Source organism: Anarhichas minor, unplaced genomic scaffold, assembly GCF_050575085.1.
Source record: "Anarhichas minor isolate MPS153535 unplaced genomic scaffold, ASM5057508v1 ptg000007l, whole genome shotgun sequence".
NCBI classification, from domain to species: domain Eukaryota; kingdom Metazoa; phylum Chordata; class Actinopteri; order Perciformes; family Anarhichadidae; genus Anarhichas; species Anarhichas minor.
In genome coordinates this window covers 7,662,060-7,690,000 of record NW_027466453.1, presented here as the reverse complement: position 1 = coordinate 7,690,000, position 27,941 = coordinate 7,662,060, and the positions used below count along the sequence as shown (strand labels likewise).

At 47.0% G+C, this 27,941-nt stretch overlaps 2 protein-coding genes across 2 annotated transcripts in view; one reads left to right on the top strand and one right to left on the bottom strand.

The window, feature by feature from the left end:
• fscn1a (fascin actin-bundling protein 1a) overlaps positions 1–3,554 on the bottom strand; it is a 13,158-nt gene extending 9,604 nt beyond the window's left edge. The window contains exon 1 of the mRNA XM_076080076.1: positions 2,067–3,554. Coding sequence (XP_075936191.1) covers positions 2,067–2,907 — 841 coding nt within the window. The 5' untranslated portion in view covers positions 2,908–3,554. The remainder of the gene's footprint in view (positions 1–2,066) is intronic.
• A 19,524-nt stretch (positions 3,555–23,078) lies between these two features.
• actb2 (actin, beta 2) lies at positions 23,079–27,499 on the top strand. Its single transcript, XM_076084908.1, has 6 exons — positions 23,079–23,232; positions 24,701–24,830; positions 25,175–25,414; positions 25,844–26,282; positions 26,390–26,571; positions 26,687–27,499. The coding sequence occupies exons 2-6, from the start codon at positions 24,708–24,710 to the stop codon at positions 26,828–26,830; spliced, it is 1,128 nt and encodes a 375-aa protein (XP_075941023.1). The 5' UTR covers positions 23,079–23,232; positions 24,701–24,707; the 3' UTR covers positions 26,831–27,499.
• Positions 27,500–27,941: the final 442 nt, after the last annotated feature.

Genomic DNA, 27,941 nt, shown 5'->3' with positions numbered 1-27,941 from the left:
CAGTTGTTGGATGGGGGGGGGGGGGAACGTGGTCTTCCTCTAAAGATTCAGACCTCCTGCTCGTTTTAAACAGGTTTGAGCTGCAGAGCGGTGAAGAGGACGTGGCTTCAACTGCACAAGTGTCCTTGAGCAAGGCATCATATACGGTTACTGACCTCTGATTAGCGGTGCACCCATATAACATGTTCTTACAGCAGCTCTGATATGTCAAGTCAACACATCAGCCCTGATGTCTTAACTAGTTCTGCACACACACGAGGTTGCACATGCAACAGATTGCTCGTATTACGTATCAGGATGTTGCCGCGGCACTCGAGTCATAATCTGATTTGGCAAAACGTCCCACAGGCAGCAATCTAATATTTCACCGGGTGTTATTAAAGTGAAATTCATGCTCTCAGTACGGAGAACGTCATCGTGTAATTCCAACAGATCCGTTTTTATAATCGGCAGCATTTCATTGGCTTATGGCTTGACCCTCGTTATTCAACCTCCGGCTTCAAAACTGGCCTCCATTTTGTGTCTGAGACCGAGCGTGTGGGGAATAAGGAGTAACAGCTGATGGGGAGACATGTGGATGAATGCCCCGTCAACAAGTAAACAAAGTTGGGAGGCAGAACAAAAACAGGCTCGGGGTGTGACAGAGCAGAAACTGAAAGGAAAGAAGAGTCATACTTTGTGAAAAGAGGAGGCAGAACCACTAAACCTTCACCAGGCACTAAACATAGATTCAGAGAGCGTCACTGTGTGCCTTCCCATCATGCATTGCAGCCGACAGTCAGAGCTGTGCTGACTCAAAGAGGTTTTTTAGAGCATGATGCACACTATCACTGGGACCTTAAATGTAAGGGCTTCTGATTAAAGTTTTCAATCGTCAACATGAGGGATGCCACTGTGTGTCACGACCTCAGACACACAACAGCCAGGCCTGGAGGAGTGGGGGAGGGGGGAGGCATTAAGGGAGGAGGGAGGAGACGGCATTAGGAAATGACGAAAGAGATGGAAAAAAAGAATGTTTTAAAGAAGGGAGGCAAAGTGAGCGAAGGTGAAAGGGGGTGAGGGCGAGGAAGAGATGGAAAAAGTTAGGAGGGAAGAAAAAGGAAGGAAGGAGGTGGAGGGACAAGCTTGTATCTCTGCCCACTCTGACAGCTGACAACCAGACACACACACACACAGATCTAATGTGAAAAAAATAACTTTATTAACCAGTTAATATCTGAACTATTTGAGGAACCATGAATGTGTCTGAAGGGCTCAGAGGATCATGTGGATTTGGGGTTGCCATGCCATCATCATAGACGTTCTGTTTGGTGATGACTAAGGTTTTACATTTTAAATCAAGTGCGTGACGTGAAATTCACTCTTCAAAAGACTCTTAAAGCAGCCAAGTATCCATTCTTCTAAAACATCTGGATTAAAGGACTTTACACATCATTTTAGTAACATTTTACTGGTTTTTAAGGCGTTCAAACTGCATCCTTCCTCTCCTCTGACTGTGGAGCCGGTCTGCTTTGTGCCAGCTTCAGGCTGTTTTACATTTGAATGATGGCACACGATGCTGAGTGTGTGTTCACAGGGCCGAGGTCTCCGTGCACTTCTTTGTTAGCACTCTTTTCATGTCGCCTGTCTGTAAAATTCACTGAAAACGCTTACAGCTAACATGCATAGTACTCAGTGTGCCTCTATCAGATATCATTTTAATTCCAGTGAGTTGCTCTTCTACAGATTACAAGCCTTTGGTGTTTTTAAGGATGTGCTGGTACACGTAGGGATGTGGCCTCTGGTCAAACAAGCCATTGTTGACCATGTGTAAATACAGACATAGGCCGGTGTAGTGTGTGAACATGTAAGTCGTTAACATGCCCATATCCTCCTTTAGTGTGTGTGTGTGTGTGTGTGTGTGTGGGCTGCAGGGGGGGATGCATTCTGACATTCCATCACTTTAACCCTTCCTCAGCAAGAGGATCAGATACCAACACACTCACACAATGGGGTCACCCGTAGGACCACCAGGCCTACAACACACACACACACACACACACACACACACAACACTTTACACCCACCTTGCCGGGTGGAGACGTTCCTCTCGTTGGCGGCGGTGAGGACGACCTGCGGGTGGCTCTGCTCCAGCACGAACAGCTCGTCCTTGCCCACGCGCGCGCTCTTGCCGGACTTCATGGTGCCGGAGGGCCCAGAAGGCGCGAGGTACTTGCCGCTACAGTCCCTGAACGCCACCTTGCCGGAGCGGAACTCCAGCGTGTAGCCCGTGCTCTTGTCCGCGGTGGCGACCAGCGCGCCGTCGTTCCTCAGGAAGCGGTTGTCGGAGGTCTGCAGGTGGTAGCGCTGCTCGCGGAACACCAGCGTGATCATGGAGTCCACCCCCCACGGCACGTCCCGGTCGATGGCGATCTCGTCCGCCTTGCCGCTCAGGTGCGCGTACCGCTTGCGCGTCATGCTGAAGATGTTCACCTGCGGGTGCATGGCGATGTGCACGCTCCATTTCTCCGCCACGGAGGCAGTCTGGGCGAAGCAGATGATCCGGTCCTCGGTGCCGCCCAGGTAGCGGCCGTGCGGCTCGGACTGCAGGGACCAGCGGCCGTCGTCGTGGGCGGTGATGACGAACCGGCACTCCGGGCCCGGGGTCTCGCTCTCTCCGGTGACGTTTCCGTCCTTGTCGGCGGCGATGTACCGGCCCAGATGTGACTTGAGGTGGAACACGTTGCCGCTGGAGTCGTCGCCGCTCTGCTCCAGGGTCCAGATCTGCTTCTTCTTCATGGACGAGGCGCACGCGTTGATTTTGAAGCCGAAGGTCTCCGCCGTTAGGTACTTGTTCCCGCAGTTGATCAGACCGAACTGGATCTGCAGCATGTCGCTGGTTCCGTTAGTCGCGCCGTTAGTTGTCATCGTCGGTTCTGTGCTCTCGAGCCTCGGACCGGACCGGTTCTGTCTAAAGAGGGATGAGGGGGTGACGGTTCTGCTGGTGAGCTCGCGGCTGAAAGGGTGGGATGCTGTGCTGCCTCGCGTGCTTCTCTTTGTTTGGGGTGTGAGTGGCTGAGAGGGGAGTCTATGAGCGCGCGCCACCGGTCCTCAGTGCTCTGCCTGTCTCAGCAGCGCGAGCCCGCCGACACAGCTGCAGCCTATATAACCATCAGTGACGTTGCGCGGATGGCCACGCCCCCTCAGATGGACAGAAATCTGGGAGCTGGACTTTTATTTCTCTTTTCCTCTGCTGATGTTGTGTCGCTTCTCATTCAAAAGCTTCTCCGTCACAACGCTTCTCTTGTCTCTATGCTCCTTGTTAGTCTGTTTCTTAAAAGTTGTATTAGTCAAATTACTGTGAATGTGATGAAAGGCTGCAAATAAGCTCCAAAAAGTAATGATACCCCATTACAAACAATCACATGCAGGGGATCTGTTTGCCACCGACTGATAACATCATATCACCATTTCTCTCTCTCTCTTTCTCTCTCTCTCTCTCTATCTCTATCTCTTTCCCTCTCTCTCCCTCTCTCTCTCTCTCTCTATCTCTTTCCCTCTCTCTCTCTCTCTCTCTCTCTCTCTCTCTCTATCTCTTTCCCTCTCTCTCTCTCTCGCTCTCTCTATCTCTTTCCCTCTCTCTCTCTCTCTCTCTCTCTCTCTCTCTCTCTCTCTCTCTCTCTCTCTCTTTCCCTCTCTCTCTCTCTCTCAGACACACTGATCAGATGGACTCAGCATTTGAATCATGAGGACGTCCACACACAGAGCTCTATTCATGGCTCGAGCACACACATCAGAGGGCAGGAAAGGCCCGGCTCCATAAACAAAGAGGCCAAACAGATCACACTGCTCGTCTTCTCTGTGCATGTGCATGAGCGTGCACACACACACACACACACACACACACAAGTGTATGAGGCGTGGGGGGGTCATCATATCAGCAGCAGCTGCACACTTAGTCTCTTTTGATTAAAACACACACACACACGGCGGTTCATACCTCATTTCTCTCCCAGTGACACTACACGAGTGTCGTTACTTCCTCCAGCACGGATGCTGCTCAGCTGTGTGTCTGTAGGCAGAGTGAGCGATGACGGTGAGAGTGGTGGTTGAGTCCTCCGCTTCCTCTAAAGCCCACACATCATTTATGCAGAGCAAAGTCTCTAAGATGAGCAGATCTCGGATCAGAGCTCCGTCTTGCGCGTGTTGGTGTGCAAGTTAAAGACCAGACTTTAGTCACAGGACTCAGGAGTTCAGCAGATGTCCTCGAGCCAAACATCGAATCCTCACCGGCTCTGTGGCTCACCCTGACCTTCGACCTTGGTGTTTGAATGGCATCTTCATTTGGTGTGTTTGACCTGAGCAGTTCTCTCACAGCCTGTCTTATTGCTTCTCTGCTCCATCCGGACAGTTGAGATTGACAGGCAAATGAAGCAGAAGTAATTGTCTTTCTCACACAAATAACCAGTGTGCATCAAAACACTTCCGTGTGTCTCATTCGCCTCCCTGCATGCAGGTGGGTTTGCAAACGGAAAAGTAATCTGACCCAGAAATGTGATCTAATCGATGGTAATGTCTCTTTCTCGCCTGCAGTCTGCCTAAATCCAATCTCCAGACAGAACATCTTCAAACAAATCACATTTCACTGTAATCTCAGCTCCAGGATCAGTCGGTAATAAAATCACCAGACTTGTTCTGATACATTTTCGCCTGTCACTGTTGCACAATATTTATCTCATAGCCGAGTTGCAAAACTGATTTTGAAAATGAGTTACAGTACAAAGAACGACAACATTAAAAGGTCTTTGTGGTCTGAGTTCAAACTGAGCAACAACATTCCTGTTTGGTGCTTCGGTCTCCTAACTTGAGGATCTTTCTCTCCAAAGCTTCCACACAAACAGCCTTTGTATCCCTGGTTCTGTTGACTGAATTTGAATAAGCAGATGTTTTTTTGCCACTGTTGGCACAGCTGATGTAACGCTGCCTTCAGGTGCGGTCAGAAATATCCAACTCTAAATCATCCAGAGCTTAACATGTCATGTTAACGGGTGCAGATATCGGTGATATCGGCACGTCTTTCACAGCAGCATCGATAAGCTTTCTCTGCAACCTCCTCACATCATCCGGCGCCAACTGCAGCACAGAATAAGAGGATTCACATAAGTAGTTGATTCAGGTTTGTTTTGGGATTAACAGACAGTCAACACTCACAGGCGCTCCACTGGGGATTTATTTGCTGGTCAGGAAACGCCAACCTCATTACCCAGAATCCTCATCACAATGAACGGGATCTATTTTGGGATATATATCTCAATATCCCTAAACTAGCAGGTGTTTGATCGGTGACAATGTTAAATGTTTTTATCAAACAGGAAGAGGAGCTGACGTCTTTATGTGGGAAAACCCATTGACTGTGCATCTTCTTAAGCCTCCAACTTTTTGGCTGAAATGAATTGAAAAGTGATCTCCTATTAATTTTTATTTGGTCATATGAGCCTGAGCTGAAATCACGAGCAGCTTAAAGGCAGCTGAGCCAGAGGAGTTCAGGACGTGAAGTGAATCACTATTCACACTGTCAGCAAGTCACGAACCACTTCGCCGATTGGAATCGTAGTAACTGAGTGTTTGTTCACGTTGATGCGGCCCGACGTTCAGCAGCCATTGTGACTGTCCTTCAGTTCGGTGGTACGTGCCGCTGGAGGCTGTTACCTTCAGTTTAGTGCTGAACTTTGTCTATGCAAGTACTGCACACACAGGAAACAGCTGAGCGGCGTCATTGTGATTGCTTTTATTGATTGTGCGTCAGAGATGAACTGTCGAAAGTGAGGGAAACTATTGACACACGCTGCAACAACCACTGAAGAGATAACACTGTAGTATGATGTGTGTGTATGTATATTATACTGTGTGTGTGTGTGTGTGTGTGTGTGTGTGTGTGTGTGTGTGTGTGGTGCATAACTCCTCATTCTTCGTTTATCTTTCCCACCAGATGGGCGCCTCCATTGTTGCAAATGTAAAATTTGTGTTTTAAGGGAGGCGCTCTGTCGTGACCCACACACACACACACACACACACACACACACACAGTCTCCCATTCTCTGATTATGCATCTCTTAAAGAGACCCTGATATGAGATTACTGGTCATTACACCTCATCCAAACACACACACACACACACACACAGTCCCTGTGCATCTCTTAAAGTGTCTGCACACACACATGCACACACACACACAGTCTCTTGTGCATCTCTTAAAGTGCGTGCACACACACACACACATGCACACCAGTCCCCGGAGAGAGCTCGCCACAGGAGTCACACACTGCTGGTCAAAAGGAAGCGAGGAGGACGAGAGGGAAGCTATCTTTGTTCACAAGCCCAGCTTTGAGGATGGTTGCTATGGAGACCAGCCTCAAATCTGTTGGTTGATGAAGGGCAGGCAGTCTGCTGCAGCGAGCACACACACACACACACACACACTGACACGCTGACACACTCACAACACAACACCTGCAGACGGCGCAGCACTGCAGCACTGCGTCAGACGACACAAAGCTGACCAATCGGCAGCTTCGTCTCACACACACACCTCTGAGCCGCAGCCAATCAGAGCGTCCTTTCCACCGCTGCATTACGGCGTCCACCAATCAGGACACATCAGTCCGGATGTGTCTGGAAAATACGGGCCAACCAACATCCAGATTGTGACACGTTTTTTCTTTCCTTTTTTTCTTTGGGATGGAAAGCCCATGTCTGAGTGTGATTAATTTAATAGCCTTAATTTCCTCATTCTTCCCTCGTTCTCGCTGCAGGGACATTGTTACGGCCTTTAGTCATCACTCACAAACTGGAGAGATGTGCCACAAAGATGCATCTGACCCATATTCCCTCTGGCAGTCATAGAGAGTGTTGTATGACGATGGTGTGTGTGTGCATGCAAATGTGTCCGCAGTGCCCTTGGTCAATGTGTGTCATGTTGGGTCATCTTCGATCAGATTCACAGTGACGTGTCAGCAGCTTTGGCTGGTTCGGGGTGGAGATACGCTGCACAACGATTATGAAAAACACGCGTCACGTCTCCTGCATTAACCTACATTCTACAGCACCAGTGACAGACTAAATGGCTGGCATCCACCGGCTCACAAAGTCTGCGTCAGCGTGTGTGTGTGTGTGTGTGTGTGTGTCTTCAGTTGAGACGGTGCTGAATGTGAGTCATGATGTCACAAATCATGTGACGTTGTTTCAGGCAGATGACACAAATCTCTTGTTTCTACTAAAGCATGAAATTCAAGTGATTTTTTGAAGTGTACTCCCATAATGTGATGTATTCTGGTGAGGGGAGCAGATGACCCAACACTTTCTGTACTTACCCCTGAGTACAGCCGCTCTTTCTATTGATCGTATTGATCGTTTTCCTGATGGCACTCGTCCCGAGACTCACAACCGTCTCCCTCTCCTCTGTGTCTGGTTGTGCGGATCATGTTTCCTCAGAAACAGAACAGAGTTTTGGCAGTGGTTCTTTAAAGCTGACCACTGACGGAAAGATGATCTATTCTCTATCTGGTTTAAGTTCTTGACACCACTGATCTGTCAATCAGGATGAAACATATGTGTCAGAATCAGCTGTAGCAGGATAGAGTCATCTGTTGAATCTCAAAAATGTCCATGAGAGTTGAGCCCTACCAGCTGTCAATAACTCTGAGACATAAGCCTCTAAAGCTTAAAGAAGACAATGCAGAAGTACGTTTGGCACAAAGGCCAGAGGGTATGACTCAAGAAGAACAAATCAGATCAGTGTTGCTTTGACTTCACACAGTGAAACAGCGTTCTTTCATCAAGCTACAGCTGTTTCTAAGCTTCAACTGTAAACCAAGATGGTGAACATACCGGAGAAACATCTGCATGCTAACATTCTCATTGTGAGCATTTTAGCATGTTGGTGTTAGCTTAAGTGCAGCCTCTCGTCTCTGTATTGCTGTTTTCTCCTCCTTGTGAAGCAGTGTGAGCTACATTCGTATGAACATTGCTATATTTAATTCCAACATTATTATTATTATTATTTTATTTACACTTGAGCCATTTATAAATGTGTTAAACGTGTGAAATGGTTGTGTGAGTGAGGGAGTAGTGTGTGCTGGGGTTTCTTGCAATCACTGAGGAATGTGTGTGTTGTTTGCCCTTTGTGTGTGTGTGTGTGTGCGTGTGTGTGTGTGTGTGTGTGCGCACAGCTGCAGCCCTACCGAGGGCCTCCTCTCCACCAACAAAGAGCTGGAAGCTGGAGCCACTGGGGAACACCACACACTCACCCCTCCTCTCCTTCGCCTCTGTTCTCCACACAGCGGTCGGGTCATAGGTCAGCATGTGTGTGTGTGTGTGTGTGTGTGTGTGTGTGTGTGTGCTTTGGGGGTGCCTCCAACTCCTCCACCCCCTCATTGTCATGGTGACAGCAGAGCATTTGAGCCAAGATCAGCAGAGCAACTTCATAGCTTCTCCCTCTGTTTAACACATCACGAAGCTCTGTGTGTGTGTAGCTCTGTGTGTGTGTGGTGTGTGTGTGTGTGTGTGTGTGTGTGTGTGTGTGTGTGTGTATGTATGTGGCCATGATGCCTGCAGGCGACAGAAAGATATAGGTCAGTCAAGAGAAACAGGGCAGTGAGGCATGGGCGGAAAACTGCATGGTGTGTGTATTTGTGTGTCGGTGTGTGTGTGCGTGTGTGTGTGTGTGTGTGGTAGCATGACGGTCAGCTATGTATGCAACTGTCTCATCGTCTTATTTTCCGCTCCCCATCCCCCCACAGCAGACACACTGACTTCTGTAGGAGGAGAAACGAGACGCTGATTTTCTTTTCAAGGTCATGCGAATGCATCCCTGCTTTGTGTGTGTGTGTGTGTGTGTGCGTGCGTGCGTGTGTGTGTGTGTGTGTGTGTGTGTCCGTGCTTGAATTGATTGCGGGGGCTGATTGCCGCCTCCAGCACTAACTGCAGGGAAACTTGATCAGGATGCCACTAAAAATACCTCTTCCTGCCTCTCAGCGAGGGCCTGTGACATCACTTCCTGTCCTCATGAATCAACGCTGTTACTGTGGTCAGTAGCCTGAATATCACTTTGTGATGATTCTTTGATCTCTGAGGCAGTAAACAGCTGCAGAGTATTATTTTAAACTTATCTCCATCTTCAAAAATAAATGGACTGAAGCTGAGGAAAGAGGCTCACTTCAGATTTGGGCAATTTATTTGCAGATTAAATCTCTTAAAGCTGCATTAACTGATGTTTCGGCTACTTGCTGGAAGCAGAGCAAGCTTCATTTCCAATGCTTGAGCGTTTGCTCTCAGAGCAGCGCATGCTGGTCGTTGGATCCCTTGAGTTGATATAGTTCATTCTCTTTGCATTAAAACGTGTTTGCATGTTGTGAACACGGCGGCTTGGCTTTTCACTCGCATGGACGTGATCGTTTGATCCATTGTTAATAAAGAACATTGATGAGAGAAAGTTAAACATGATCACACAGCGATGCGTACCAAAGAACCACATGTAAGTGATCCTTTTATATCATAATGTCAACATTTCGATATTTGTGTTCCTTTTAAGTGTCTGAAACAACTTACACAACCTGTTCAGTGTATTTTATTGTTTCTGTATAGTGTATTATATCACATACACTGCACATATATAACACTGTGTATATTGTATTGATTACTCATTATGTTTAACTACTTAACCTATCTATGATCATACATAGTTCATGTAATTTCACACAAATATTAGCACAATTCACTTATATTGTATCTAAATGTAAATGCTGTACATAGCTGCATCTCATAGCTGTTTCATGTTTTATTATCTTTCTGTTTTCTTCCCCTCTACCTCTGTGTCTCTCTCCCCCAGAGATGAAGTCTTATCTAACTCAGCATGTTGGATTACTTACAGGTCTCTAAAGGAGTCTAAAGGAGCTCTGTAGCTCCGCCCACTGGTGACAGCAGCAAACTACACCAGTCACACCATCCACCCACTTATGAAGCATTTTCATTGTCACACACACACATCTACACTGGGAGCAACACGCATGTCCACACCGGACACACACACACACACATGGAGGGTACATATATTTGAGCTGGCAGGTGCTGCTGGTCATTGCAACCACTTTCCTGTTGTTTCCCCTGGGTCCCCTTCTTCCTCGCCCCCACTCTACCTCTCCCAATTTCTCTCTCTTTCTCTCCCCCGTTTTTTCTTCCCCGTGTCTCGCTCACTCCCTTCCTCTCTCCTCAGCTTTTCATCTCTCTTTATCTCTCTTCATGGGCAATAGGGAGGTTTAGATGCTAATGATATGCCCTCTTGCAGCAAAGGGTTGGAGGCCCCCTAACAGAGCCTCTTTGGACACACAGACACACACACACACACACACACACACAAACACACACACGTCGTCAAGCACTAACACCAGCTGTTCTCTGTTGGCCTCTTATTACACAGACCCCCTGAAAGATTTAACTGCTCTGCTCTTTTTCATTTCACACACATGCATATACAGTACACACGCACACACACACACACACACACGTTTTGTTCAACAAGAATCAACAGACACATTTTTGTAATTTTGAAGATTTTAGGGGGAGATGTTGTCGATTTGGCTGATTTTACAGCATATCTGTTCAGTCATTTTCTTCATTGGTTTCAATCTCCTGGTGTGAATAATTGATGGTGGAGAATTGATAATGGAAGACAGCATGTGTGTGACAGGCACACACCATCTGCTGACACACACACACACACACACACACTGGCACAACCCATGATATTACCCAGTCAACACACACATACGCACACACACACGGTGGGATCATTAACATCTGGTGCAGATGGCCATCTTAAACACACTGACCAGTCGCCGTTGTTGGCCAAACCAGGGGTTCCACTGGTTTGATGCCAGTACACAGACAGATACAGTAGATCTACTTCACCTTAGAGAGTGATGCAACTTCATCTTTGTATGCGCACTATTTGTTTTGTTGAGACAGAATGAAAGAGGACTCATCAGGTTTCCCATCAGGCACAAAGACATAGAAACTTTCCTCTGTTGGACGAGTCCTCAGACTGAGTGCAGTGCAGACTAACACATGTTCATGTTTAATATATTGTGCGTTTATTGAGCTCAACAGCTTCATTGCACTTGTCCCTATAAATACCCGCCACAGTAAAAGTTGAGGTGCTTAATTGTTAACAATAGCTGCTCAAGTAGCAGATACAAAAGAAACTCGAGGGGATTTCCCCTGTAAAGCTTTTAATAATTAATGCAAACATCATCATTCCCCATTGAGCTACTTCCTGTTTTACAGGGTTTTTAACGACGTGACTGAGCTCTATAATGCATATCAGCTCGAATGTGATGAATTGTAAAATCAGGTCAGTGTGAGAAAGACGAGTGAGAGCTCAACATGTTCCACTTCCTCTGAAAAACAGCGTGCTCTCCTCTCCAGCGAACCACAGACACGAGCAAATAGCTTTTACATTAAAACATGGCAGCGTGACTAACCGAGTTATCCGTGCATTACCAAGGAAATGGGAAATACTGTGTCACACACACACACACACACACACACACACACACACACAGTGTCTCTCAGGTTGTCTCCTGTACTCTATGTAACAGCCTGTTACATCTTCCAGGTTATCAGCTTACAATCAGATGAGCCAAGAAAGGTGTAGCTCCTCCCACTCTCTCCCTTCTTCTTCTTCTTCTACTGTCCTGTAAGCTTTTCACAAACAAAGAGGAGTGTGTAAAACAGCAGGAACGGAAAGAGAGGGTGGGTCAGCCAGACTGTGCAGAGGTAGAGAGAGAGAGAAACAAGACGGGGGGGGGGGGGAAGGTAGAATGAAAAGAAAGGGAGGGGGAGACTTTAAAGGAATGGTGATTTGAGACGGAGGGATTTACAGCCGCTCTGTGACCACGAGTCTCCTTAAAAGGCAATCCAGTCCAGCTGATTACCTGCAGCCCTCAGCCAATGAGTGCGCAGCGAGTTATCTACCTGCAAACACCTAATCTCTCCCTCTTCTACTATCCAGTCAGGCCATATGTGGACGACTAACACACACACACACACACATCTGATCATTTTCATATATATGTGTAGAGCTATGGCACTAGAGGGAATAGCTGCAACTGAAGGTTTCATAAAGAGCTTTCACAGTTGCTTACACTGGATGTCTTCCCAGCACATCAGCACACACACACACACACACACACTGCAAGTTGTGTGTCGTGGTACTACACGTTTATGCATGTGTGTGTGTGTGTGTGCGTAGTTATGTAACAGCGCAAGGAAAACGCAGTGCCTCTTGACCTACATTTTTGGGGTTTGAATCTATCCCACTGCTTAGGGAATCCCACATCATTAGCTGTAACACACACACACACACACACTCAAACATCGTGTGCTTATGGCTCCATCCTTATTTATTTTCCTCTTATCCTCTTCTCGTGAAACATACCTTGAGCCCTTTAAAGCAAGCGGTTCCACTTTAACCCCTGGACAGAAAGGCTGTGTGCACACGGGGAACAGCAGGGAGCCTGTCGGCCTCAAGCTTTGTGCAAATCTAGTGGTCAACGCTGCAACACAGAGGGAGAGGAGACGGTCTGGAGAGAGGGAGGGACGCACTGCTGCCAAACAAGCTTGTTAACCTTCACTCACACACACACACAGATGGTGGAGTTAATTGCCATGCCAGAGAGAAATGTACCAAAGGAAAGAGTAAGAGACTAAATGAGTAAAGAGAGACAGAAGAAGGGACTCGAGTCGAGTCTGTCCTCTCGAGGAGGACCGTCCGCCATTACATCACCTCCTCCTGTTTCCTCTGGTGATGTGTGTGTGTGTGCCTGGATGTTGGGGGAGGGAGGGAAGCCAGGGAGAGATGGCTCTGGGTGTTTGGTGGGAGGAGGAGTGGTGGTGGTGTTGCCTGAGTCACAGGAGGATCACGACTGAATGCACCTGATATCCCTCTCCGTCCTCTTCTAACTCAGCTCTTCCTCCTTTTCAGCTCCACCTCATTCGTCTTTATTCTCCCACATTCTCCTCCCTGCTCTCGGTTTCTCTCTTTTGTTTTTAATCTCCCCCCCCCCCCCCCCCCCGACTATAAAAGCCAGTGGGGGTGAGATGGTGGGAATGCACAGATAAACAAACTGCCAGGAATGACAGACGCCTGAACTAGGATCTGTTCAGTCATTTCCTGTGTTGTTGGGCAGCACATTCCTCAGAGGATCAGCAGAAGAACAATTATAGTTTCATTCACAGCCTCGTATCTCATGTCGCTGCCTTTGTTTTGGATCCAACTCTTCATTCTGATATTTATTTTCCAGTGGCATGAATCTGCTGATGGCAATGTTTGTGTGAGTTTGGTACTGGCGTGTGTTAGAGCGCTAACATGCTAAACTAAGAGGCTGAACGATGCCTGCTGAACATCCACATGTTAGCATTGTGATGCTGTTTAGCATTACTGTGTATGTTCGGCCTCACGGAGTCAGGCGCGCCTGTAGAAAATACATAGTTGTGTTAAGCCTTCCAGGTTAAATGCAGCGAGCAGCAACACATTGCTTGAGAAGACGGCAACACAGTTCTGTGAAGGAATATAGTTTTGAGGGTTAATGTTGTGGCAGAAACAGCTAAATGACGTGAATGCAGCACTGATATGAAAGTTTGATTGACACTGAAACAGGAACTTGCTCATGCTGTTGGTCCATTTTGGAAAAGAAACTAAAACGGTGTGCTGATGGCAGCGAAACAGCCTCTGTTGCCCCAAAACGTCCCCGTCCTCTTGACCTACGTGCACCAAAGACATGAGCAGCAGATAGAAGGGAACGTGGTGCAAGCAGCTTTGGTCTTTTCCTGTATCAATGCCCCCGTCTGAGCCTGTAGAGCGGTGTACCTGCCAACTGTTAACCTTATATGGTGCGCGCCCCACGCTGACTTTAGAGGAAGTCGCTCTCTCTGTGACAGAAAGTGACAACGTTTGTGGTTTTCAGCAGACGGGCAGCGGCTGTAGGAGGCAGCACAGAGCAGCATCAGCTGCAGCCCACACAGCAGCCTCAGCTTTAGGAAGTGGTGCGAGTGCTGATTTTCATTTCCCCCCCTCTCTTTCATTACGCATACACACACACACACACACACATACACACACACACACACACACAGAACAAGGTATTATTCCAGTCTCGTCTCACGCAGAGCTGTGAGACGGCAGAGCAGGAAGTGGGGGCTTTTATTTTGTCGTTTCTAATCATTCAGAGACACATCTCTGATCCCGATGGAAAAATGACAAATTCGAGCTCACCCACCTTTGTACACGTTTGACTAACACTTCACACATGAAGTACACACACACACACACACACACACTTCTTCTCCTTATGTCTAAGAAGGAAATTAGAACGTCCTCCTCTGCAGTTTTCAGTTACTGAAACATAAGTGAAAGAGAAGTGAAATCTCTCGAGTTGTGAATTCCCCTGTGATCACACACACACACACACACACACACAGTCATAAAGAGGCACATGCACAGAAGAAAAAGACACAGAGATACACTGTTCATCGCTGACTCATTGATATACACGTGGAGTTACTGTGAGTGGATCTAACGGGAAAAACACACATATCTACACAAACAGAGACACACACACACACACACACACACACACACACACATCATTCCACAGTCCTTAGGGAGACGAAGCTGCTTTCCTTGAGACACCATCCCATGTGACCGGTCTTACATTCCTCAGATTGTTGTCATGTGACAAACTTAAAGATTTCCTTTTATGGACGTCAACGTTAACAGGGGGGGGGGGGGGGGGGGGGGGGGGCGTGGCCTCACTAATACACACCCAAGTCAACAAACACATGCACACAAACAAAGAATGCACATAACTGCAAACACACACACACTCCTGCCAACTCAAACACAAAGGAAACCCACAGAGAGAGAGACACAAGCGGTGAAGCCGTTGTGAAATGATGGCAGCTGTTTCTAAACCAATGTCATTGTTGTGATGTTAAATGGAGTAGAAATACATAAAATATAACTATTACAGCGTTAGGGTTACTAACAAAAAGACAGACGGCAGGCAAGAGCCCCTGGACTTCTGTCACTCACAATCTTATTTGGACTAAGCGAGTCAAAGCTCACCCTTCTCCCTAAACCCCCGTCCTTCAGCTCCTCCCGAAGGTTCCCGAGGTGTTTCCAGGCCAGATGTGATGTGTGGCCTCTCCAGTGTGTTGGTGCACCCCCTGGTCTCCTCACAGCCGGAGGCGTCCAGTATTCACCTGTTTACGATTATTGGCCTAAATAACATTTCAGGGAGATATTTATTTGCCTAGAAGTGGTCAAATTTGCATTTATTGAGTTGGAAAATAATGGAATTAACTCATAAAGTACCCAGCACGTGTACACTTGTGATCATAAACTCCCAGCTCCGTGTCTCAAGCTGACACATTACATCACACATTACCAACAACCGGCCGCACAACACCGTGTGCTGCTGCAGAGCTCCGACTGGACTTTGTCCGACCCTGGGCTGTAAAGCAAAGCCAGTGTGCTGCGCTAAGCTGAAAGATCGCTGCCATGAGTGATTAAGAGGCTTCCAGTCACACACTCATGAGCACAGCAGGTAATACCAATGAGAGACTGGCTCGACACATGCTGTTTTCTTTTTTTGACTGCGCTAATGAGGAGAGGATGCTAAATCAGGAGGGAGAGGAGTGGAGGAGAGCAGAAGAAAAGAGAGGACGATGAATGAGAATTGTGCAGAAGGAAAGGAGAGGAAAGGGGGAGAAAATTATGTCAAAAATGAAGAGATGACATGTTGTAAACTGAAGAAAAAAGAAGCGATGGAGAAGGATCGGAGGGTTAGGTGTGGCAGTTTCTTCTGAATTCGCTATAGGCTGCACATTCTGCCTGCCGGTCTCCGAGAGCCGGCTCTCTCTCCACTTCCTCTTTACCCCACTTCCTGTCTCTGCTGCTGGCCTATGCCCTTATATGGCAGCCACCGGCAGCCAATCAGCGCGGGGGCAGGCAGCCCATTCAAACAGCGAGTGTGTGAGAGAGGAGCAGGGTGGGAACTGCAAACAGAAATGAACACCCGTGAAAAACAATATAGCCCACTAACACACACGCGCACACACACACACACACACACACACATACAAACCTGCCACTGGCTTAAAACTAAAAGGAATACAATACAACAAAGCAACGCATGCAAACTATACGCAGTGATTCAGGGGCACTGGGTGCACACTGCAGCGCCGCATTGAAGTTGTTTTTTGGTAGCAAACGGAGAGGGTGGGCTCTGGGTTTCCATGCAGAGGAGAGTAGAGGGGATGGAGTACTAGAGCTGAGAGGAGGGATGTGGCACACTGCTAAAAAAAGATTTCCTCTGCACACTTTAATCAGTGGCTGACACTGTGATTGATGCTTATCAAGCCAGAGACAGGAAGACAATGATACAGCGATATGAAATGAGAGAGAAAGAAGGGAGGCACGTTATGTAAGTGCAAAAGGCCTACGGTCTAAAGTGCATGGGCGTGTGTGTGTGGAGGTGGCTGACCTCTCTCACTGCGTTGGAGCCGCAGCTGAGGGGGCAGCGACGGGATAAGGAAGACCAGGAAGTTGAAGCAGGGCCAGTCAGGAGGCTAAAGAAATTCCCGATACGAGCCAATCAGAGGGCTGTCGGTTCGTGAAATGAGCCAATCTGAGAGGAGGAATCCTCCCACCAGACAGAGACAGAAGGTAGAGGGTAGATAAGCCTCCCTGGTTCACCACCATGCAAGGGGTGAATAAAGAGTGTGTACGTATGTGTGTGTGTGTGTGTGTGTGTGTGTGTGTGTGTGCGTCAGTGGGAGATAGAATTAGATACAGAGACAGATAAGTCTGTCGCTCTTCTTACCTTGAGCTGTATAGATGAATATTCTTTTTATATTTTGTGCAAACTTCAAACAAAACATGTGTTTTGCTTCCCTTTTCCTTGTGTGGGACTTGTTTTGTATGTGAGACTGTGTGATCGTGTCTACATTCTGCATGCAGTAAACACAGCAGCATATCTCCACATGCTGCTGTGGGCTCAGTTCTCCATTAATGGTGAAGGCGATGTCAAAGCCGTCATCAGTCCCTGGTTTTGCGCGACACCTGAGTGAAACCTCACAGCCTTAAAAGGCACCTCAGCCACTACTTTGGGCCAATAGGAGCAGAGAAGAGCAGGAGGAAGTGAGGCGGGTGCACAGGAAGGGGAAGAGAAGAAGAAGAGAGGACAGAGGGCCTGGTGTGTGGAAGAGAAATAAAAAAAAAAAAAACATTTCAGAGAAGACAGTATTACATTAGGCCATGACAGAAAAACTCCTCATGTCTGACAAGAAGTAGTGTGAAAACACACAAAATACACTTCAAGCTCTTGATCACATTTATCTATAATCATCACACAAGTTGTTATTGATCGATTATTAGTGAGGTGTGAGTGTTTTTGTCAAGTTAAGAGTTTCATGTTGTGTACATTATGATGAATGACTGAAGATACTGGTCAGGAAGCCATGATGGGGCGCGCCCAATAAAATGTGTGTGTGTGTGTGTGTGTGTGTGTGTGTGTGTGTGTGTGTGTGTGTGTGTGTGTGTGTGTGTGTGTGTAAGAAGTGGGGGTTGGAGCTAAGGATCCATTTGGGCCCTAAATGGGAAGCTAATCCAATCGGAGCACGAACAGGCCAGCTGGCAGGCACAACACAGACACACACTCACACACACACACACACACACACACACACAGCTGGTAACTGGCCTGTGCCTTGGAGTCAGACCGTCACCACGGTGACCCCCGGATCAATGACGCTGCAGACGACCAACCTATTGGCTGTATCACGGTAGAGGGGGGGGGGGAGTGAGGAGTGAGGCAGGAAGGGGGTGAGGGAAGAGTGGTGAATAGGGCTTCCCTCTCCGAAAAAACACTGACCAGTCCCAGATGGCAAACAATTGGTCACTTTTCAACAGGCTGCAAAGACCAGAGAGAGAAAGAGAGGGCGTGAGGAAAGAGGAGAGCGTGGAAATGGGGGGGGGGGGGGGGGGGGGGGGATGAAAGAAAGAAAGAAGGAAAGGGGAAGGAGAGGAAAATGGAAAATTGTGCTGCAAAACTTTGAGTCTCTGCGTCAAAAGCTAAAGCAAAGTTTCGCCATTTTGGGAAGTGTGCTCATTTGCTCTCATGCCAAAAGTTAGATGAAAAGATCGATACCACTGTCATGACTGTCGGCTAAATATGAAGCTACAGCCAGGAGCTGGTTAGCTTAGCTTAGCACAAAGACTGGAAACAGGAGAAACAGCTAGCGTGGCTCCGAACAAAGGTAACAAAATGCACCAACCAGCACCAATTATCACAAAAAAACCTCTGTAGAAACAAAAACTTGGCCTTTTACTCTGCACATAACCCCCGGCCAATTGTTGTTTTTACGCTTAACAACATATAACATGTTCGTTGGTTCCCTTTAGAAGTGCTGGAAGGCAGATTTTGTGACCTTTGTAGGCTACCGAGCCCAGCTAGCTGCTTCCTTTGTGCTGATAAACGCTAAGCTAAACTGCAGTCTTTAATCTAATGGACGGATGTAACACGGATACCAGAGTGGTATCAATATCCGCCATCTGAATCTCCTCCAGACAGTGAATCAATGTCCAAATGTTCCTTTTAACATATAGCTCTTGTCTAAAGGAGAAACCCCTGCATTGCTACATTCAGCTTGACCTCACGTGACTCAGATTTGACTATTAGACACACACACACACACACACACACACACACACACACACACACACACACGTCCAAAGATGCAGTGAAGCAAGAGCGAAGCTGCATCACTGCAAGGTGACACACAATGTGCATTTCCAACGTGACATGTATTTCCCCATCGTCTTCCTCTTCAATCTCTCTGTCTACGTCTTCTTCTTCACTCGGATCCCATTCGATGGTTTTATCTCTCGCTCCCATCTCCCTCATTCGACGTCCACATTTCCAGCTTTAGCTCTCAACCTCACTGAAGGCTAATTGCAACTAATGTTTTTTGTATTGAGCTGCAGCCTTGCAGTCTAGTAGCAGTAAGACTCAGGGCAGCAGATGTTTGACTCTGTCTGTGTGTGTGTGTGTGTGTGTGTGTGTGAGTGGATAATAGATATAGTATTCATGTCCACCCCCTATGGCCGGCTTTACCCATTAGCAACAGGCCTTTCATGGTTCCTCTCCCCTCCCCCCGCAGACACACACAGCCACATACACACCAAAAATGCCCTTGTTTTTTAGCCTGGGCTGCCCAGTGCCATGAGCAGATCACGTTCTCCTTATGATAGGAGCGACAGAACGAGGTAGGAGAGGAGACGCCCTAAATGTAGATATAGAGGAGACACGAGGAGGCGATGGTGGTGAATTAGTCAGCGATGGCCTTCTCGGGTCGAGAGCAAAGAGAAAACTTGCAGCCTCTTTACTGACTAGAGGAACAGGAAGCTGTGGTGGGAGGGCTTTAGTGAAGGCAGGGAGTGGCAGCGCTGCACAACAGACTGTGTTTCTGCTGTGGCGCTGCCGGCCAGCCGGTTACCATATTTGAAGAGAAAAAACACAGAGCTAATGACGTCACACACGGGTGTCACAAACTCCACGAGCTCCAATTCACTGGTAAACATTGAGACTACACAGGCACACATGCGTGCTAAAATGAGGGTACTTAATAAGGCCTGTGTGAGGTCGAGGTGGTCAGAAGTCAGCTCAGACCGTGGTGTGGCTCACCATCAGATCAGAAATCCATATAAAGCGTACACCTGAGCTCGCCCTGTCATCAAAGATAGCATTTGTTTATAATTAGCTGTTGTCATTTTAGGTTCTTTGACCTTTGAACCACACACACATATATAAACACACGTGCAACAGTAAGTCAGTGGGTTAATTATTGAATTATCACATGGCAAAGGCGATGCCTGACTTCAGCTGGTATGATCTAAATTAAGGCTGCTGCAGGCGCTAAACCCTTAATAACTTAATAATAGTGTGTAAACACTATTGTGTTTACAACTGGGCAGCTGACATCCCAGGTTTGATGCCTCGGCCTCTTGCGTGCCGTACAGAAAACAGACGAGAGGCGACAACAAGCATTGAAAAGGCACACGGCGAAACAATGCACCTGGCTGGAGGAAAAAAAACGTTGCACCCCGCTGACTCCGGCCCTCGCGTTAGCTTCCGCTCGTAGCCGCTCGGTTCGACATGATTTTCTGCAGGAACATACAGGCGAGAGGTGTTTGTGCCAAAGGGCAACAGGACTTTCCCGGTTAAATTACAGTCATTTTCAGGAGCTCCCTGACTCTCAATGACAGGTTTTAAGTCCAGGGCTTGCACTTGTTGCTCTCGTTAAAGTGTCACTTAGTCTGATGAGTGGTCTATTTAGACAACCGGCACTCGGAGTAATAGTCATTATACACAACACCTTGAGTGCCTGTGTATAAACTTCTGTCTGGATGAATGAGCCTCAGAAACATTCGTGATGGCTGAGATTGCATTCAGGGCCTTGGCTGCAAGGTATACAGGTTCAGAGAGCCTGTAATTCACCCGGTGTAAACACACACACACACACACACACACACACACACACAGGCTGTTATGACACATGAGAGGAGTCTTCACGGGACGGTATTCCAAGCGCGTGGATAGTAAAATTCCCACTGAACAGTGTTGACAAGACACTACTTAACCAGAGCCCTCTCCTTTATTACCACTAAGCTGTACACACACACACACACACACACATAAGTTAACACGTATCCAGAGTCCTGTTTACCTCAGATGACTGACAGCTGATTTAACTCTGTGATACAGAAACAAATGGGATCTTTCATTTCATTTTTTTTTATTCAGGAGTGTAACTAAAGAAGAATGCGTCATGGCATTAAGTGCTGTTCACCTGAATCAACGTAGGCTGGGTCAGAACTGACTCATTCATGCATGTGCCAACATATAGACGCACACACACACACACACACACGCGCACTGTCACCTTGAAAAAACCCAGAGGCACTCCCTTTAGGCCAGATTAAATATTCCCCGGCCAATCCCTGTTTATGGTCACAGCGTCAACACGGAGAACTCTCCCTCTGCACAGAAATGCACCTTTATCACCCGTAAAACACATTTTAATGAACGGACAAGTTTCAGGCTCACATGGGTCAGACCGGGATAAACTAGGTTTGAGAACTGACCCTCCAGGCCTGTAAATCAATAAGCGGGCCCAGCAGACCGTTGACCACCTTAAACGGGCTTCCTTTTATCTGGAAACCCTCAAACAGACTCACCAGAGAGTCAAAACTCTGACTCAACGTGGATGAATTGACAGGTCTATCTCCGATTGTTCCTTTTTTATGAAATGTTTATCTCCACCGAATGAGTATTGAATGATTTGAGCCGGTCCCTCCCACCCTGTAGATTCTAACCCTGAGTTAGTTAGAGGGGAAGATGCACAAGCCGTCTTCATCTTTCCGCATATTGGAAGTGTTGCTTCACGCCGCACCGAGCTGTGGCTGATTTAAAGGGGTCGACAATAATGTCCATTTAAAGCCAAGTCAACAGCATGAATGAGGACAAGGAAGAGGAGACGAGAACAACAGACAGCACGGGAGGCGATGCAACTGAGAGGAGGGGAAGTGGAAGTGGTGAAGGGGGAAGAGAAGAAGTTGCTGCATGTGTCGGTGGCCACAGTCACAGCTTTAAATGGCCATTCTTCTGACGTGTTACACTCGCGGTTTAGGAGGACAAAATGAGTAAAAGTGTGTGCCAAATGTTTTATATTAAGGAGAAGATAGTTGGGAGGAGGACAGAGGAGAGAGAGTGTGGGGGGGGGGGGGTATGGGGGGAGCGGGGGAAGTGAAAAAAGAGAATCACAGATGTAGAAAAAAAAAGGAAAGTGTTTAAAAGTTGGGCGTCAAAAGGTATGATAAGAATAACGGTCTGTTGGTGTGAGGAGACTGGCAGTGAATCAGGAATGGAAATTGTACTAGCCTGCAGGCCCACGACTAGCCTTAAATAAAAAAAGTCTGAGATTGTGTCACATGGGCCTCATTAGTCACGATGTGAACAAGGCAGAGGGTGAAAGGCCCCAATATCTTTAAAAGTCCACCCTTGCAGCAATGCAGAGGAGCAGGAAGTGGACATAGGACCGGAGTGTGTGTTTTACTTGATAGAGGTGAATAGGAGCAGGTAAAAAAAGGGTACTATACTGTATACTACATAAAAACTATATTTGTAATACCTGCATCTAGTTCACTACAAGCAGCGTTGAAATAATGAGAATGCTAACAGATGCCATCCTCTCCTGAAACGACTCACCTTTGTCAAACTACTGAATCTCAGAGCTAGCATGCAGCCACTGACAGACTACATAGGAAGAGCCCAAGACCATGTAGCCACAGAGCACAAATACTTGATCAATAAATGAACCTTGGCCTGCATAAGTGATCATTCCCCAGCTTGGGACGGATCAGCTCCAGCACCGTGTTATGTGTGTCATGTGTTTGACCTGGTGCTGCAGTGACTGTGACTCCCACTGAGCTCACAGCTGTTTTATTTAAAGTGGACAGTAACATCAGCACAACACACTATATTGTCTCCGATCATCAAATGTTGTCATGTTAATCTAAGGACAATAAGTAAGAACGAGGGCAGCCTTTGGGTAGAAGGTCTCGGGCCTTTGCAGCCTTCACAGGGAGGAGTCACTAGTGCTGAGCTCTTTCCGTTATCATATAACTGGGCTATGAGTATGCATATAACGGTTCAGAGCAGGTGCGGGGAATACATTGTCCCTCTAATAAAAGTCCATACATGTAATTTAACATGTACATAAAACAGTTTTATCCAGAGATTAGGTTTACTAGGCCCCACAGCTTCAATCCCTTCCCTTTTATTTTTCTCCAATCCTTCGCTATTATCGCCTCCCCTCTCTCTCTCCCTCAAATCGCAAGCGCCCAGTGCACCACAGTGTGCACGCGACGTGCCCCAGTGCATGACGCTGGACCAATCAGAGGGCGGCTTTCCGAAAGTTTACCTTTTATGGAGAGAGCCGGGCAACTGACGCAGTATAAAGCACACGCGCCCACAGCTAGTCGATTCACTCTGAGCGCCGTCACACGCAGCTTGTGCGGGATATCATTTGCCTGAAACCGGTTCCCTTAAAGCGAAAAGCCCCCCCACCCAAAGGTAAGGAGACAAACTATTGCAATCTGATTTCTAATTTTAGCATCATATTTCGTGTAAACAGTGAGTTTAATTGCTTTTTCTTAAAAGCAACTGTGACATTTGTCTTTTTTAAATGCAAAAAATTACGAGGACCACGAGGTTCTTTGTCCCGTCATTCATCAACGTACTGCTAATTTACCCTCATGATTTTAGAAAGTAATCACAAAAGACCGTAGTTTCTGCATTTTGGTTGTGTTAAAGTGCGCGTTGGTATTTGCTAGAGACCGCTAAACTAATGCGCATCACAGGTGCCTTTTGGATGTAGCCGGTTAATGAAGACCGTTACTTTTAAGATGATGGTCGTACTACGACTGCGTTTTTTTTTTTCCGTCGTGTAGTTTCACAACATTTGCAGTATTCCTGTGCTGGCTTGTTTTTTTCCTCAGCAGGGTACTCTGAAAGAGACTTGTGAGTTAAGGTCGTCTGGACTCCGGCTGCTCCCTTTGTGCGCCCGATGCGGCGGGGTGTGACCTACTTTAGCATATTAGCTTAGCCACATCATGCTAACACCGCCCTTCAGACTTGTGGCATTTTAGATCAAGAATTATTTATTTTTTTCTGTTGTCACTTGCGTCTACTTCCTGTGCGTGTTAGATTCACTTTAACATAGTCGTTTATATTCCCCAGGTTACCTTTAAATGGGAAAGGAAAAAAAATGATGAGGCCTGCAAAAACGTAAATTAATTGCTTAATTGAACAACCGTAAGATCGTCTCTCAATGATTTCGGGTCTTGCCAACTTGTACATGAAAAAAGGGGAAATTGCGAATGACTAATCGTCCACCCGTAGAAAAGGCGTGGCTTTCTGGAAATGGAGCGTCAGTCAAAGACTTGTGACCCATTCATGAGTCAACGTATGAGTTAATTATGCAACTATTTAATTAATTTGTTTTTACTGTCGGTGTTTCAAGGTTGATATCAGACGTTTGGAAAAAATATTGAATTTATGGTAATGCATCCAGTCGTGTATCAGTTGGGCAGTTTCAAATGACTGAAACAGTCAGAGTATGACGCAGTGATATTGAAGCGAGCATTTTTTTTTGTGGAGATTAGAACAGTTATAGTTCAACAACGGAAACGAAGGAAGTCAACTGAGTTGAACCAGAGGGAGTGGTCGCGTGGCCCCGTTGTCCGTTAATGTCGAATGTTCCTTTTTCTTCTGTGGTGTCGCTCTGGCCGCGCGCCATGGCGCCGGTAGCTGCAAAGCTGCTCAAAACCGAACCATGTCCTTATATGGTAACAGAATGCAGCGCCACTTCCTTTTGTCTGGCTCGGTCGGAATGTGGGGCACGAGCGCCACCCAGCGGCTAGTGTCGTGAACTGCCGTTAGTTGTGAACAGGAAGTTGGGAGTTACGAGTGTTACACGGGCGCTGTAGTGAGGCGGGTGTGAGACGTGTCTTTTTAACGGAATTTTTTTTCCCCTTAACAGTTCAGCCATGGAAGATGAAATCGCCGCACTGGTTGTTGACAACGGATCCGGTATGTGCAAAGCCGGATTCGCCGGAGACGACGCCCCTCGTGCTGTCTTTCCCTCCATCGTCGGTCGCCCCAGGCATCAGGTGAGTGATTGATGTCCAACAGGAAAAACAAGCATTTGCTATTACAAGATTAATTATGAATTTTAATGCACACCTAAGTGGCACATTTAAATGAATAAATACAAGCAATTTAAATTATTTAAAAAAAAAATTTATGCAAGCTGCAAATGGCTTCAGTAGTTGTTCAATGATATTCAGCTAGAAAATCGTATCAGTCAAAATGAATATAGTAGAAGGTCTTATGCCATAATTACACCATACTTCTTGGATCAAAGTACATGTAGTAAAGACGTTTGCCTGTAACTATACTTGGAAGGCCCTACACATAGCTCCATGTTTAACCATCTGTCTGATCTCTTGTCCAGGGAGTGATGGTGGGTATGGGCCAGAAGGACAGCTACGTTGGTGATGAAGCCCAGAGCAAGAGAGGTATCCTGACTCTGAAGTACCCCATTGAGCACGGTATTGTGACCAACTGGGATGACATGGAGAAGATCTGGCATCACACCTTCTACAACGAGCTGAGAGTTGCCCCTGAGGAGCACCCTGTCCTGCTCACAGAGGCCCCCCTGAATCCCAAAGCCAACAGGGAGAAGATGACCCAGGTACACACCCTTATTTGTGCACATACAGAATTTAGCGTATCTGGTTTAGCAAAGACAGTATATTAATGTATTCACTGTTAAAGACTAGTAGCCTCATTTCCTCCTCGGTTTCCCTCTCCATTCCATTCTCACTTGCTCCTTCCTCCCCCTCTCCTCCAGGACCTCTCTCCTATATGATGATCTATCATCAACAGGTCTCTCTTGACTGTGTGCCTTTTCTGCACTTGTGTTATGTTTAGCCGAGTCAGTAGATCAGCACCAATAGACTCTGACATGCACAAGTGTGAAGGAATGTTTACTTTCTGCACTGGTTTTCTCTACTAACTTTAATCTTAGCCCCACACTAATGCATGTAGTGAGTGCAGTGGCCACAGAAGAAGACTTTTACTGAGATTTTTGAATGCTAAAATCTTCTCTTCTCTTTTACAGATCATGTTCGAGACCTTCAACACCCCCGCCATGTACGTTGCCATCCAGGCTGTGCTGTCCCTGTATGCCTCTGGTCGTACCACTGGTATCGTCATGGACTCCGGTGATGGTGTGACCCACACAGTGCCCATCTATGAGGGCTATGCTCTGCCCCACGCCATCCTGCGTCTGGATTTGGCCGGCCGCGACCTCACAGACTACCTCATGAAGATCCTGACAGAGCGTGGCTACTCCTTCACCACCACTGCTGAGAGGGAAATCGTGCGTGACATCAAGGAGAAGCTGTGCTACGTTGCCCTGGACTTCGAGCAGGAGATGGGCACCGCTGCCTCCTCCTCCTCCCTGGAGAAGAGCTACGAGCTGCCCGACGGACAGGTCATCACCATCGGCAATGAGAGGTTCCGTTGCCCAGAGGCCCTCTTCCAGCCTTCCTTCCTCGGTATGTTTCCCAACTTCAGCCTAACCTGCACTTGATGCTAAAAACATGTCCAACCCTTATGGTTGCCCTGCACTTCAACTCTCTTACAAGTGTGTATCTGCCCTCAGGTATGGAGTCCTGCGGAATCCACGAGACCACCTACAACAGCATCATGAAGTGTGACGTCGACATCCGTAAGGACCTGTACGCCAACACCGTGCTGTCTGGAGGTACCACCATGTACCCCGGCATCGCTGACAGGATGCAGAAGGAGATCACAGCCCTGGCCCCATCTACCATGAAGATCAAGGTGAGCTGACTAGCTATGGAGCCAGCAGACTGACATGATGTTGCTGCTCATGGTGTCTGGTGATGCAGACTAATGCTTTGGTATCCTCACGTTTGTTTCTTCCATCTTCCTGCAGATCATTGCCCCACCAGAGCGTAAATACTCTGTCTGGATCGGAGGCTCCATCCTGGCCTCTCTGTCCACCTTCCAGCAGATGTGGATCAGCAAGCAGGAGTACGATGAGTCCGGCCCCTCCATCGTCCACCGCAAATGCTTCTAAACAGACTGTTCCTCCTCCCCCTCCCCAACCAAACGCCCAACAACTTCAGCTCTGTGCAAAACAACCACACCACACATTTCTCATACACACTCAGGCGCAGAGCCTAGATGACCAACTCATTGGCATGGCTTCAGTTATTTTTGGCGCTTGACTCAGGATCTTAAACTGGAACGATGAAGGAGACCGTAATGTTTTTGGCTAGGTTTAAAAAAAAAAAAGCACCCCAGGGTTCTGCAGTTGCATCTGGGGACTTAAAAAAATGTACATTTTGTTTTCTTTTGAGTCATTCCAAATGTTTGTTAACTGCATTGTTCAGACACATGATTCCAAATGTTAACTGCATTGTTCAGACACGTATTCGCCTCTGTGAAGGCTGCCCAGTGGTTGGCGCATACTTAAACATGGTTGTAGTATCGCTTGTATGTAAATTATGTCTGGGTTTTTTGTACTTTCAGCCTTAAAAATATCTTGGTCCTGTTAATTTTTTTTTTGTTTTTGTTATGCAAAACCCAATCGTGACCTCTACTTCCCCCTGATGGAGGTTTCATCCCCGGGGTGGTGGGGCAAGGGGTCTCGAAGTGATGGGGTAACATGGGGTGCCAGACCGGTGGGGCCAACCTGTACACTGACTAAACGATCCCAATAAAGTGCACATGTGTTCCGACATAACGTCTGACTCTTGTCTTCCATAAAAGCTTTATTTCTATTTGATTGTGAAAAGCTGAAACAAAACATTATGTAGGAAAAGGGGTTTTCTTCAGATAGCCTGACTCCATACAGTGTGTCTATACTTAAAGTCTTATTGCAGCAATAAAGAGCTAACTTTAACTTGAAGTGAAATATTTGCACTAGCATTTAATCCAGGTCTCATCCACACTAGAACTTCTATTTTCCTCTTTGATGTAGGCCTCTAACACTAGAATAAGTGACTCAATATTATGTGTTAGATGAGTGAATGCTGAACTTATCAAGATAAACTTTTTGTAAATATTTACTTAAAACATGGAGTGAACCACAGTATGAGACATTTGTTACAATAGTAATTAAATATGTAGATGGACAATAATTTGGGTTGAAGCACAGGACAGCTGACCCGTTGACCTCTGCACCA

Excerpts from the sequence above, each read along its gene's own strand:
- actb2 (XM_076084908.1), top strand. The coding sequence starts at position 24,708 with ATGGAAGATGAAATCGCCGCACTGGTTGTTGACAACGGATCCGGTATG. Across the intron at positions 24,831-25,174 it reads TCGGTCGCCCCAGGCATCAG|GGAGTGATGGTGGGTATGGG; the intron begins GTGAGTGATTGA and ends TCTCTTGTCCAG. Across the intron at positions 26,572-26,686 it reads CATCTACCATGAAGATCAAG|ATCATTGCCCCACCAGAGCG; the intron begins GTGAGCTGACTA and ends ATCTTCCTGCAG.